The sequence below is a fragment of the Protopterus annectens genome, chromosome 7.part0 (genome assembly GCF_019279795.1).
Source record: "Protopterus annectens isolate FY-2018-M chromosome 7.part0, PAN1.0, whole genome shotgun sequence".
Lineage (NCBI taxonomy): Eukaryota > Metazoa > Chordata > Ceratodontiformes > Protopteridae > Protopterus > Protopterus annectens.
The window spans coordinates 1,159,663,314-1,159,678,347 of NC_056739.1; the positions used below are offsets into that span (position 1 = coordinate 1,159,663,314).

Sequence of the window (15,034 nt, forward strand, 5' to 3'; positions counted from 1 at the left end):
CATCCCTTATCAGGCCCATCATAGAATACAATGCCCCTTTTGGGATGTACCTTACCCGACACCTGCAGCAACTAGAAAGACCCCAAAAGTACCTCACAAAGAGGATCAAGGGACTCAAACAGATCCCATATGCTACCTGGTTAAAAAAACTCCAGCTCTACTCATTTGCATACCGCCTACTTCAAGGCGATCTATGCCTGACATACAAAGCTATGTCCAACCCAGAATTAATGGACATGCTCCACCACAGAAAATCTAAATCCCTTAGAAGCATGCGCTCGAGGGACTTGAACCTCAGCACAGAAATAAATAGAACATGCTGGAGGGACAGATTCATAACCCAGAGGCTCCCTTCGCTCTGGAATAGAATCCCAGTCCATGTTAGGCAGAGCACCTCACTGACTCTCTTCAAGAGGAATCTTGATGAGTGGATGGGAGATTATAGGTTTACCCCGGGAATTACTTCTGTGTCACTACTAGACAGAGGCACAGTAAACTAACCTTAAAAAGGGCACAGCAAACTCAAATCAAAGGGTCGCGAAAGCCAAACACACTCGAGTTAGGCTTATAAATGCCCCAGGGCAGATAGCCTAATATGAACCTATGAACCAATAAAACTACAGATTCTGAGCTGAAACCACTCCTCCAGATGACAGGCATTTAGAGCAGATACAAGTAAAAAAACACTTTTAAAGCAGGAAATGGCTAATTGCACTTCAGTGTGTAGCCCTTTACAATTAAACAGATTAAAAAACACTTAAAAATGATCAATTAAAGTGCAACAATATAAGAATTCAAAAACAGTACAAATAAGTAGCACAGTTAATAAAAAACAGTCAGAATAATGCGGCTAGGAAAATAAGCAATAAAAAGCAAAATAGAGGTACTTAATCCACTCACAGTCTCCCTTTTCTCTCTCTGCAGCTGTAGGACTCTGCAGGACAACCAGGCAGGCTCTTGCTGAGGTAATAAAAGCACAAAAATGCACAAACACGGGTTTTTAAATAGAAAGATGAAAGGAATAGAAATAGCCCAAAACGGCCAATAAAACTACAGATTCTGAGCTGAAACCTCCAGGCGACAGATAGGCTGTTTCCAAGCTCACCACTCTCACTGATGAACAGAGAAGCTTCCCTCTATCTCAGAAAGGTCTGGGCAACACAGAAACTTACAAACAGCCCAGAATTCAGCAAAATCTGAAAACCGGACTCTACAAGTTCTAGAAAGGCAGGAAACAAGTACAGAGATAGGATTTTTGTTTTTTTTTTATCCAAAGGTTAGAGCAGATGTATGTTTGTTTGTGTCTTTCGGCTTTTCCCGGTTAGGGGTCGCCACAGCGGAACTCCGGTCTGCTAATGATTGGCAGTAGAGTTTTACGTGCTGGCTTGCTGGGCCTAACGCACAACCTTCAACGAAGGAACGCCCGTTCACGCATGTCGCCACACAGAAGATGCTCTAACTGAGAATCGAACGGGCAACGTCTAACTGTGAGGCGACAACGCTACCGCAACACAAAACATTTTTAAAGCAGGAAAAGGCTATCGCACGAGTGTGTAGCCTTTTACAATTAATCAGATGAAAAAACACTTAAAAACGATCAATTAAAGTGCAACAATATAAGAATTCAAAAAACAGTTCAAATAAGTAGCACAGTTAATAAAAAATGGTTGGAATAATGCTGCTAGCAAAAATCAAGGTCAGATTGATGTACCAAGTAGTCATCTGTGAATAATGCACTTTTGCATAGCTTATCTCATGGTGTGCACCCTTCAGTCTCATGGCCAAATTGTCAACATCCCTGAAACCAGTATGCCCACTTTTATTTTAGCTTAGCATTCTTATACAGTGTCATTACTCCACAAACTGCTGGGAAATCTGGTATGCCTTAAAACTGCAAAAAGGAAAGTCCAGTTTACATGATCAAATGCTTTTCTTGCATCCATACCTGATGCCAGTAATGGCTTAGATAATCTGTTTGTATCTTCTGTTTATGAAAGGAGTTTTTAATAAAATTGTCAAATATTCTTCCAGATTTAAACGCATTTTCATCACTGTGAATGAACTTAGGAATTACACTTCTTAACTAAGAGTTCTGTAAATAATTTATAATTGTGGTTAATGTATATCAGTCTATGTGATCCTAACTGCGTAGAGTCATTCATGGATTTTAATAAGACTGTGACAGTATCTTGCTTCTAAAACTCTAGATCCTGACCAGGGGGCATAACATAGTTAGATAACTCTATAAAATTTCTGCTAAACTGTTCTTGTTCTTTCTCCCACTGGTATTCTTCTGTTGGTATACCATGTGGCCTGGGTATCTCATATTTGTTTTTTTTTTTCCTCTCTTTATTATCAACTGTCTTTCCTCCTCCTGCATTAAAGCTTTTGTTAAAAGTCTGACATGGTCTGGGACTAATTTTCTAAGGTCCAAAGATCCCAAATAGGCTTAATTTTCTTGAGTTAATGATCCTTTCATAAGCTATTCTAAATAGGGTTGTGATGTTACGTAAAAGAGGACATTTTGCCAGCAGCTACAGGACTTCCTAGAAAAGACAGACAGAATGAGTTTGTGTTGATAATGGAGGACCTGAATGCTCATATCAGGACAGACAGAAAAAGATATGAAGAGTACTTGGGTCCATGTGGGTGGGGCAACAGGAATAAAGAAGGCAAGGTGTACCTCTTAACTGTCCAGATTTTCCCAGAATGTCCAGATTTTTGCCTCATATTTTTGGTCTGTTCCTCATAAAATTTGTAGTTCTCTGGCTGAGGATTGAAGTCACTAAATAATGACAGACATTTGAATTTCAGACTTCATGTCCTTCAGAAAATGCATGCTAATAAAACAACTTTTATTGTACCATCTTTCTAACTTTGTAAAAGTAATATTTAAAATTTGTCCCTATTTTTGGGCCTTTGTTCCCCCATATGTTTGGGGTTTTGTCTAGATTTTTTGTGCTAAGAGGCTGAGAGCTATGAAAGGAGGAGAGGCTATTTTCAACTTCTTTTTGACAAATAGCTTAATGGTAGACAACATATTCTTTGCAAAAAGAGAAGGCCACAAGATCACATACAAAAGTAGTCAGCATGAAACTCAAGTAGTCTTCCCCCGAGTAATGCAGGGGCATTGTGGTGAATTCAGAGATTAAAAAGTCAGCCACAGTAAAATGTTCAGCCCCCAGCGCAAACCACTAGTGGCTGCCACCAGCTGCAATGATCAGAGAAGGAAAGCAGGCCAGAAATGGACAAAAAAAAGTTCACAATATACAGTGGTAAACTGCAAAAGAAGGAATATAAAAGAAAACCGGAGAGAAAACTGCAGAAAAAAGTGCATGTTGATCGAGATTTGACACTTGAATGGTTAAGATGAGGTACATTTAAACTAGAATAGAAAAGTGTGAGCTAAAATTCATAGGTGATGCGGTGTGTGCAATTGTTTACAATCTACAGAGAAAAGTAGAAGATGCAGAGAAATGTGCATTTTGCAATAGCAAATGTGAAACGTTTGCATACCTTGCTGCAGACTGCAATATACTTATGACTACAGTAATTTGACAAGGTCGTTACAGTGGGGATGCTGCAAACATTACAGCATAGAGATAGCAGAGAGTAATTGGAATCAAGAACAACAAAGAAGATGAAGTAATTATTACTTGGGGGTCATCCAATACCAGCACTTGTGGAAGCAAGAAAAACAAACGTTGAAGCTGAAGAGAAAAGGACAATGGCAGGCAGCATTGATTACCAAAATAACTGCACCCAGAAACTAATGCAGCGTTGAACAGGGGCACACAGAAATAGTTCAAGTGGTAGAAGGAGCAAAGGGGCTATTAAGAAAGAATTTCCAAGATTATGTAAATGTGTTACCATTACCGGTAACTTTACATGAACTGCAGAAGGAGGCATTTCTGACTATGTTGCATCTGTTGAGAAGAGCACTTTGGCATATCCTCATAAATAAAGTAAAATCTTTTAATGAAATCACAGTTAAGCAGTCTCATCTTTAGTCAGGACTTCATCAGAGCTTTCAATGAAATTCTGAATAATCTAAGGACCAAAGTGCCTAACTATGATTTCATTAAAGGATTTTAATTAATTTCTGTGTGTTTAGATTTACTTTATCATGGTATTTCTCTGGTTACTGGTGTTTGTTGCTGTGGTTGCTGTTTTGACACTGACAGATGTCATGGACTGAAGCAAAACTAATTTCATGAATTGTTAACTAAACCACCCTTACTTAGGAGTGGAGTCCATTCATGTGACTGTAATACAAAACAAATAAAAAATAACCAAACATTTGGAGAAATTGAAGGAGGAAAAAATTCAGAAAGGCATGTGCAGAAGTTGAAGAGAATCGATGGGCCATAAGTCTTTGTTTTTATGAATGCCTCTTTTGATCTCCCAAGTAAGTTGGTATACCATTGAGCTAGTGTGGCTTCCATTGAACTGTCACAGAACAAGCACATTTCCTATGTATGTATGTACATTGTTATTGGATGTGCACACAATATTATTTTTCTTTTTTTTTTTAATTTGGATGATTGCAATTACTTGAGTGTATGTACCATCATCATTTTGAGCTGTAACATGACCTTTATTTTAATGGTGTAATTTTGTATTCATGTACTACAGGCTTATGACTAGCTGTCCTAGAACAGTGGCAGTTGTCCTTATGAGCCCAAAATGGGTCTCCATTTAATTATGAATGGCCCTTTTTTTTTCTCGTATCAGGAAGTGTTCTGCATTGTTCTAGTAAAATTGTTAGGGAGAAGGCATTCACCACACAAGAAGCAACAGCCAGCATGTTTTGCCATATTTAAAAAAACAAAATGATGTGACAATCATGTCTTTGGGGTATTAGTATTTTCTCAACTGCTGGCTACAAGTAGTGATGTCATCTGCAGCTTCTTAACTCCTGTAAATTGTAGCATTGCATAATATGTGGAAGTAACACCTGATATCGATTAGTTTTTGTCTTGCTGTCTAAGCAATAATTACTTAAATTGTTTAATGTTTGTATTATGCTTTTATTTTTCTGTATGGCAGATTGTAGTTGAAATAGTAAATAGCTCATGATTGAGCCTTGTTCTACGTTATTTCACTTCATGTAATGGGATATAGCTTGACTGGTCAGTGACTAGTATATTGAAGCCCATTTGGTCAAGAATAGCAGCTGAATAGAACTTCACTGAAATTTGGACAGTCATAATTTTAACTGTTTTACTACCACACCACTATAAAGTGAAAGACAGCAGTGCCTACATTTCTAAAATATTGAACTTAGAGGTTGCAAAGCAACAGAGAAAATGCTGCCTGAATTTTGTTGAAGTTTCATTTTGTTTGCTAATGTTAACTAAATGGCAGTGTATGGATCATTGACTGACTTTCCATGTCTGAGTGGTGCATGGTAATCCAGGATGAAGTATAGGTCCTTCAGTCATTTTACTATTTTATATTTGTTATATAAAGTGTTGTGTTTGGTTTAAACAATGAATGAAATTCAATTTATTAAGACAGTATTTTTGTCTTTTCATAAGGAACTGGAAAGCAGTATAGTAGACTTGCTTATTCCTTCTCCAAATGCGTCTGCTGAAGTAGGATACAACAGAGACAGGTAATTATTTTCCATTTTCCTCTGAAGCTAAGTTCTGTCTCTAAATTTGCTGTGATGTTTTTATATTCACTTTTTAAGAAAGGCTTGGGGATGTCATTAAGGGCCTGTCTACATTAATACTGCAGTGCTCTTTGTTTCACATTACTGATTTAAAATTTACGTTATAGTGATTAGTTAGTGTAAAGCTTACTTCATTTATGATGCAGACAACCTGAATTCATGCAGATGGTTTACACATTGTAGTGACAGCTAGGAAAGCTGAGGTGTCACTTTCCGAATAGTGGTCAGAAATGGTAGTGTGTCTAATCTAGGCAAAGCCCTGATGGAGCAAGAGTTAAGATTGAACAAGCATGTACAATAGATATCAACTTTGAAGGTGATAGTTGTTGTGTGCCATTTACATCACTGCATATTACTTCGTTATAAAAGATAGGAAAAAAACTGCCAGCTAAGCAAGTCATAGCCAGTATCATTCACCCCAAAGTAAGTGGTTGATTCCAAATCCTTTTATGCCTTCATGTATTGGTCATGTTCATAGGTGTGTACTAAGCTAATGGCCCTGGAGCCTTTACAAGTTTAGCTCATAGGATTACCCTGGCATCATGCTAGCCAACCTTAGTTTCTAGTGTCTCTGGTGAGTAGAGCCACTGGAGTGATCCCCAGGGTGAATTTTCTATTTCCCATCCACTCATCAAGATTTCTCTTGAAGAGAGCCAGTGAGGTGCTCTGTTTGACATGTATGGGAAGTATATTAAATAGCATGGACAGTCTCTATGTTATGAGCCTGCCCCTCCAGCACGTTCTGTTGATTGTAGTAATGAGGTTGAGGTCTCTGGAGCCTGTGGTGCGGAGGGTTTGGGATTTCTTTAGATGTAGCATTTCTAACAGAGCTGGGTCAGACATGGCTTTGTAAGTCAAGCAGAGATTGCCTCTAAGTAGCCGATATGAGACAGAGAATAGTTGGATTTTTTTGAGTCTGTCCATGTAGGACAAGTGTTTAAGGCCTAGGATTCTGTTTGTGAGGTACCTTTGCAGCCTCTCAGGTTGTTGCAGGTGTCTAGTGAGGTACATGCCAAATCGGGCATTGTACTCGATGATTGGCCTAATGAGGGAAGAGTAGAGGGAGACAATGACCTCTTTCTTCCTGGTTGCAAAACTCTTTAGTAATGAGATGTGCCACATAGAAGGACTTTCTGACCACAGTGGCAGTGTGGTGGTCAAAAGAGAGGTTGCTGTCAACCTGTGTTCCCAGATCTCTTATAACGCCTTCTGTGTTCAGTGGACTACTATCGATGTGGTAGTTCATGGGAATTGGGTTTTTCCCAACGGGGATGACGACACATTTTTTGGCATTGAGCTTAAGACCATGGTTCTGACACCAGTCGTCTGTCTCAGTGAGGCCTTTCTGTAGGATGTCAACATCACTTGGGGAGTTAATAATAGCTCCCAATTTGCAATTGTCTGCGAACTTTGTCAGTCAGAGTCCCTTCTTGTTGGCCTGGACTTCTGAGAAGTAGATACCAAACAGGAAAGGACCCAGGACCGATCCCTGTGGGACTCCACTCGTGACTAATCAGCAGTCTGACTTGGAATCAGCTACTTTCACACTGTGGGTTCTATCTGTGAGCCAGTTCGCAACCCACCTAGTGATATAGGGGTTGATGCCTAGCTTACTGAGTTTTTCTATGATTCCTGAGTAGAGAATGGTATCAAAGGCCTTGGCCAGATCAAGGTAGGCTGTATGAACCACCATGCCTTCATCCACAGCTCTGGTGACTGACTCAAAGAAGTCAACCAAGTTGGGCAGGCATGATCTACCCTTCACAAAACCAAACTGTGATCCATAGTTTGGAGATTCCCTATATCCTTGTTTATTAGGTACATGAGGATGTGTTCCATAGCTTTGCATATCAGACTTGTCAGGCTAATGGGGCGATAGTTCCCAGGGTCTGTAGTCGCTCTTCCTTTGTGGAGAGGGATGACTATAGCAGTGCATCATTCAATAGGGACAAAGCCTAAGGTGAGGCTGTGATTGAACAAGGACACACAGGTGAGGTGCCAGTTCGCTATGTAGTTCATGTAGAACCCTGCCAGGGGTATTGTCAAATCCCACAGAAGCTGTATTCTTGGCCTTGAACAGTGCTGTTTTAACCTGTTCAGCAGTAATATTGAGTGCCTGGCAATCTACTGATATTGTGATTGGTCCTTTGGGGGGGGGGTAAAGTTGGCAATATCTGTTGGCTCGGTATAGCAGGTACCATTGTGCAGTAGCTCAGAGCAAGTCTGAGTATTGATGTGGTGGTTCTTTACATAAGCATAGAAGGCCTTGTGCTTGTCTTTACTATCTGCTGCAATTCTGTTTTCATAGCTAGCTTTAGAGGATTTGATGAGGGGTCTCAACTTTTTGTTGAGGCTGATAAGGAAGTTTTTCCAGTCTTGGGACTTCACCTTATTCCACATCAGTTTCCTCCTTCTGTTGTAGAGTTTCTTTATGGCAGGGGAGCACCAGATTGGCTTCCTTTTTTTGGAGGAGAGCATCTTGGTTCTGTTGGGTGTGGCGAGATCCATGCATTTATGTATGTGTTCGTACAGTGCATTAGTGTATGATTCGGCAGTCATGCAACTATTCTCCATTTACATGGATGCCGTGAAGTTAGCCACCTCTGTTCTTAGGAGACCAAAGTTAGCTTTGGAGAAGTTTTTCATGGTGGTTATCTTTGCGGAGGGGGGGGGTATGTGGATTTCCAAGATGATTAGTTTGTGGTCAGATCTACCAGGGAGGAGTTGACTATTGGTGTAGAGCAAAGGTCGCCCATGTTAGTAATGACCAGGTCAAGGATGTTGCTACCGGTAAGAACGAGCTGGTCCAGGGCATTGGAATTAATGAATTCTAGAAAACGTTGAGCAAGTATATTGGTATGAGTAGTTTTCCCAGTTAATGTTCTGTCCCACCAGGGGCTCCAATATCCTAGACCTGTTCATTACCAACATGGGAGATAGATGCTCCACACCAGTGGTCACCCCCTCATTGATCACGTCTGACCATAAGCAAATCACCCTTGACATCCACATCCCACCCCCACCCCCCAGTAAGGAAACCTCCTTAAAAAACTTCTCCAAAGCCAACTTCATGCTACTGAAGTCAGAAGTGACAAACTTCACAATACCCACGCAGATGGGATCTGGAAGTTCGACTGCAGAATCCTACACTAAGGCACTGTACGAGCACATCCACTCATGCATGAATCGTACCATCCCAAATAGAACCAAGATGCGCTTCTCCAAAAAAACAAAGACAATCTGGTGGTCCCCTGCTATAAACAAACTATACAACAGAAGGAAGAAATTGTTGCAGAAAAGAGGAAAATCCCAGGATGCAAAAAACTCCCTCACCAGCCTCAGTAAGAAGCTGAGATCCCTCATAAAATCCTCAAAAGCTACTTACGAAAATAAAATTGCCAAAGATTCCAAAGACAACCACAAGGCATTCTATAGTTATGTCAAGAATCTAAATGGCAATGCTCAGATCTGCTCTGAGCTACAACAGAATGGCATTAAATATACTGATCCCAAGGATATTGCCAATATCCTGGCAGATCGATTTAGTGCCAACTTAACCCCCCTCTCACCCCCCTAAAGGGCCCATCTCAATACCAAAAGATTGCCAAATTCCAATAATCACAGCCACACAGGTAGAAACAGCACTCTCCAAAGCTAAGAATACAGCATCCATGGGACCAGATGACATCCCAGGTTGTGTACTACATGAATTACAAAATGAACTGGCACCCCACCTAAGTGTCATGTTTAATCATAGCCTCACCTCAGGCTTCGTGCCCACTGAGTGGCGCACAGCTACAGTTATCCCGCTCCACAAGGGAGGATCTGCCTTGGATCCCGGGAACTACCGTCCCATCAGTCTGACAAGCCTGATCTGCAAGGGCATGGAACGCATTATCATGGAACTTATAAACAAAGACATTGGCAACCTTCAAACACTGGACCCCACCCAGTTTGGGTTTGTGAAGGGCCGATCTTGTCTCCTGAATCTGATTGACTTCTTTGAATCGGTCTCCATAGCTGTGGACGAGGGTAAGGCGGTCCTCACAGCCTATCTGGACCTCACCAAGGCCTTCAACACCATCCCCCACTCTGGAATCATAGATAAACTTACTAAGCTGGGCATAAATCCCTACGTCACTCGATGGGTTGCCAACTGGCTTACTGACAGAACCCAGACTGTAAAAGTAGCCGACTCCAAATTTAGCTCCAGACAAGTGGAGTACCTCAGGGTTCAGTCCTGGGACCACTTTTGTTTGGCATCTACTTCTCTGAAGTACAGGCCAACACTAAGGGACTCTGGCTAACAAAGTTTGCAGATGACTGCAAACTGGAAGCCATTGTTGAATCCCCAAATGATGTGGATATTCTACAAAAGGGCCTTACAGAAACAGATGCCTGGTGCCAGAGCCTTGGGCTCAAGCTTAATGCCAAGAAATGTATAGTTATCCCCGTTGGAAAAAAACATGTACCCATGAACTACCACATAGGTGGCAGGACACTAAACATCGAAAGTGTGATGAGAGACTTAGGGACACAAGTGGACAGTGGTCTCACTTTCGATAACCACATCGCCACAACAGTCAGGAAATCCTTCTATGTGGCACACCTCATCACTAAGGGCTTTTCATCCAGAAAAAAGGAGGTCATTGTCCCACTGTACTCATCCCTCCTTAGACCCATTATAGAGTATAATGTCCCATTTGGTATGTACCTCACAAGACATCTGCAACAGCTGGAAAGGCCACAGAAATACCTCACTAAAAGAATCACAGGCCTAAAGCAGATGCCATATGCTGACCGTCTAAAAAAACTCCAGCTATACTCTGTGGCATATCGTCTACTCAGAGGCGATCTCTGCTTAACATACAAGGCCATGTCAAACCCTGAGCTGTTGGACATGCTCCACTTAAAGAAATCCCAATCCCTCAGAGCCACACGCTCCAGGGATCTAAACCTTATCATCACAATGAACAAAACATGCTGGAGGGATAGGTTCCTGACCCAGAGATTCCCCATACTCTGGAATAGACTGCCCATACATGTCAAGTAGAGTGCCTCATTGGCCCTCTTCAAAAGGAACCGTGATGATTGGATGGGAGATAGGAAATTCAACCCGGGGATCATGTCAGTTGCCCTGCTAGACAGGGGCCCAGAGAAGTAAATATTGTGTGAAGAAATTTCCAGGGAATTGTTATGGCTAGGCTTGCATAGGCCTTAGGGCCGATAGCCTAGTACCAGCCTATGAACCTATAAGCATCTTTATTTTACAATTAGTTTCATTCTGTTGTAATCCTCATGTTAAAGGTGCAAGTGATTTTGCAAAAAAATTAATATTATAGTGTTTGATTTTTGTTGTTTCACTGTTTAACTTGTTTTTTCTTTATAACCACACCCACAAAATGATGTGACAGTTGGTAGTGGACAATGATTTACATACAACTGAAGAGCATTATGGTCAAGCAAAAATAGCTTTGGAAGAGCAGCTTTTTACTACTGCATTATCGTGCATTCGTTTTTATTGTAAGATATTCCACTATATTTATTTGATAACTTGTCTTTTTGGGACATTAAAAACTCCTGTTAATTCATTTATCATGAAAATTTTGTACCCTATGTATTCGTTTCATTAGTGTAGCATTGTGGGTTCAGTATTTCATGATGTCATGATAGGGTTTTCAGCTCCAAGAATAACTTTAGAGGCCATCCTTATCAAAATAAAATATAACAGCAGCACACTTTTACATGTTTTGTGTATGGTAAGAAGGATATGTTCCCGCTCCAAAGGTGTGCTACTTACACTTGCTTCAGAATGTGAGCAGTACACTTTAAGAAACAAAAAAGCTGTGCATGCAGTCCCTTTTCCACAGGAATGAATATGCTTCCTTTTGGAGATAGTCATCCTGCGGCCTGTAGCATGTACATGTAATACTGAGAACTGGATGTGGATGTTTCAGTAGTAAACATATCTAGTTGGCTGCATTTTTGCCCATATGATGGAGAAAGTTAGTGGAGCACATGTCAAGCAATATTGAAGGGTAAAAAATAGCCATAAACAAATGTTTGCATTGTTTTTGAAATACATGTATGCAGTTGAAAATGAATCAGTTTGTCATCCTAATTTTAAGACTTGTAATGTTGATTATGAATTGTTAAGAGTTGTGATACTGCCCTGTGCAGTGTCAGACATAACAGTTTGTCTAAATAATTTTCATTTGTATAATGCATGATGTCAGTGAACATCATCTTCTCTGCAGTTTGTCTTTTAGAGAGAGTTTCCTAACTTATCTGAAATGAAAGACAATTTGTAGCAATGGCAATGACATGGAATATGTGACACACTTCAAATCAAATCTTGTGCTAGTGTGGTAAGCAGATTGTTCATATCTGAATTTAAGCTGAAGGTAGAGTAGGCAGTGGAGACGGTTGTGAATCTTCCCAGCGATTTAATTCCATAACTACAAATCTTGTTATCTCAGCCAATAGGAAAAGGCATGAAGTACAGATCCCTATAAAACTCAATTTAATGTGTCCTTTTTATTTTAAAATTTTTAGGAAACTGATTTTAAAATAAAAACAGTCCACTCTCAGGACACTCGGGGAATTATAGACAAACTCGCTAACCTAAATATAAACCCCTACATCACAAGATGAGTTGGTAACTGGCTCACAGACAGAACCCATACAGTGAAAATAGGAAACGCTAGGTCCGACTCCAAACCTGTGACAAGTGGAGTACCCCAGGGCTCAGTCTTGGGACCTCTCCTGTTCAGTATTTACTTCTCCGAGGTACAAGCAAACACAGAAGGGACTATGGCTAACAGAGTTCGCAGATGACTGCAAACTGGGCGCCATAACTGAGACTCCTGCTGACGTAGATATCCTTCAAAAGGGGCTCACTGAACACTGAAACAGATACATGGTGCCAAAATCATGGCCTCAAGCTAAATGCCAAAAAGTGCATTGTCATCCTCTTCGGGAAAAATCAAGTACCTACAAATTACCACATAGGTGGCAGCTCACTTAACACAGAGAGCGTGATAAGAGACCTAGGGACCCAGATGGATAGTAACCTCTCCTTCAATAACCACATCGCTAAAGTGGTTAGAAAATCCTTCTATATGGCCCACCTTAAAACGAAGGGGTTTGCATCTAGAAAAAGGGACGTTATTGTCCCTGTCTACTCATCATTCATTACTAGACACCTGCAACAACTGGAGAGACCTCATAAATACCTCACCAAGAGAGGATAACAGGCCTAAAACATATACCCTATGTCACCAGGCTAAAAAAAACTGACTGTATTCGGTTGCATACCGGCTGCTCAGAGGTGATCTTTGCCTGACATACAAGGATATGTTTAACCCTGAATTGCTGGAAATGCTCCACCTAAGGAAAACCCAATCTACCCAAGCTACATGCTCTAGAGACCTAAACCTGACCTCAACAATAAGCAGGACTTGTTAGAGGGATAGATTTGTGTCCCAGAGACTCCCCTTGCTCTGGAATAAGGTCCCCATATATGTGAAGCAGAGCTCCTCATTAGCGCTCTTCAAGAAGAATCTTGATGAGTGGATAGGGAACAGGAAATTCACCCTGGGAATCACTTCTGTGGCTCTGCCCGACAGAGATGCAGGTAACTAAACCACTTGGGAGGCGCAAGCCAAAACAGTTTGGCTAGGCTTAATTATGCCCTTGGGCCAATAGCCTAGTACCTACCTATGAACTTGTGAGATTATTTTGCTGGAGCATTAATTGTACTAATTAAATAAATTAAAAACAATCCAAATGCAGAGTAGCACACCAGCGGAGACGGGAACAAACGTGAACAAAAAATAATGAAGTCTTCCAAACACCATACACGCTGTTCCCTGATGGCACTAAAACGTAACCACAACTTCAGGTAAGTATTTCCCAGAACACAGAACACGACATACACTTCTGAACACTCAATAAAACTTTTAATTCCAGGATAGAGTGAGCGCTTTTGTCAAAAGGCTTCTTCAGACTCTTAATAAATACAGACTAAATTTCAACTTCTTTAAAAAGCCCACCATAAATTCTCATTGGTTACAAAATGAATCACCTTAAAATTTAAAGTGATACTTACATCACATATTGTGACTCTTCAAATACAATCTATATGTATACTGTTTTAAGATATTCGTCTGCTTATAGAGTTTACATAAAAAGAAAACCAATTTTTGAGAAAATAGACATCTATTAAAAACTTCTATTAAAATACTGATATTCATCAGAAATATATTATACAAACTGTAGACCTATAAATACATAACACATATAAAAATATAAAAATCAAACATTTTGTGCTTATTAAATAAAAAATCAAATAAACAGTGCTTATTAAATAAAAATCAAACATCCCGTGCTTATTGAATAGAAGCGATAAGTAACTTCAACACATAAGCACACTTTTACATGGTGTAAACAACTCATAAAAGCCACTCTCTGAAAGCAGGGGTTGGTCTAAAACAAAACGGCTATGAATTATACAAATTCTATGCACCATAACAAAAGGCATGTTAAAAAAGAGCAAAAGGTGCATGTTATGGAACAACAGAGTATGTCTATAACATATAGGCGCACCTGGTAAACAATCAATATGGAGACAGTCTGTACTTATTGAATAAAAACATTATGTAACTTCAGCACGTAGACACGATCTTCCATGGTGTGAGCAACTCATAGAAGCCACTCTCTACAGTCAGGGGTTGTCCTATAACCAAACGGCTATAATTTATGCAAATTCTATACCCCATTAACTAACAAAAAACATGTTAAAGAACAAGTTAAAAAAGGATGTAAAGAAAAGCTAGTTATGGAACAACAAAGTATGTCTATAAAATATAGGCACACAAGGTAAACCATCAAACTTGAAGCATCTCATAGGGATTACTCACTAAGGTCTGAGGTTGGTTTGACCTACTTATACATCAGCGGCTGAATTTTAATCAGACTTCAGAAACTGTAAAGTATTCCTTTAAGTCATAAAAGGTTTAGTCACTTCACTCTACATAATCTCCTACTCTTGAGGAAGGGCTTTATTTGTACCTTATCATTGAGACCAGGAGGTACATCTGCTCTCCATCTAATAATCCACCTGGTCTCACACTCCAGTGTTCTATTGATAAGGTCACCTCCTCTAAAACCTTGTATAAGGGTCTGGAGGACAAAAGATTTAAAAGTGTGATGTAAACCTACCACTTTACAGTGTCTAGCTAATGCATTAACATCTGAGCCTATTCTAATCTGATAGTTATGTTCTCTAATACGTTCTTTGAGGGTGCGATTCGTCTTCCCTATGTAGTAAGCAGGACATGAACTACAAGTAGCAAC

The 15,034-nt window shown here is 40.1% G+C and overlaps 1 protein-coding gene across 5 annotated transcripts in view; it reads left to right on the forward strand.

Annotated features, from left to right (window-relative positions):
- The window catches only part of HERC1 (HECT and RLD domain containing E3 ubiquitin protein ligase family member 1), a 3,987,333-nt gene that overhangs the window by 3,786,746 nt on the left and 185,553 nt on the right, over positions 1-15,034 (forward strand). For all 5 annotated transcript variants that reach the window (XM_044077739.1, XM_044077741.1, XM_044077740.1 and 2 more), the window contains exon 74: positions 5,541-5,617. In XM_044077739.1, the coding sequence (XP_043933674.1) occupies positions 5,541-5,617 (77 nt within the window). The remainder of the gene's footprint in view (positions 1-5,540; positions 5,618-15,034) is intronic.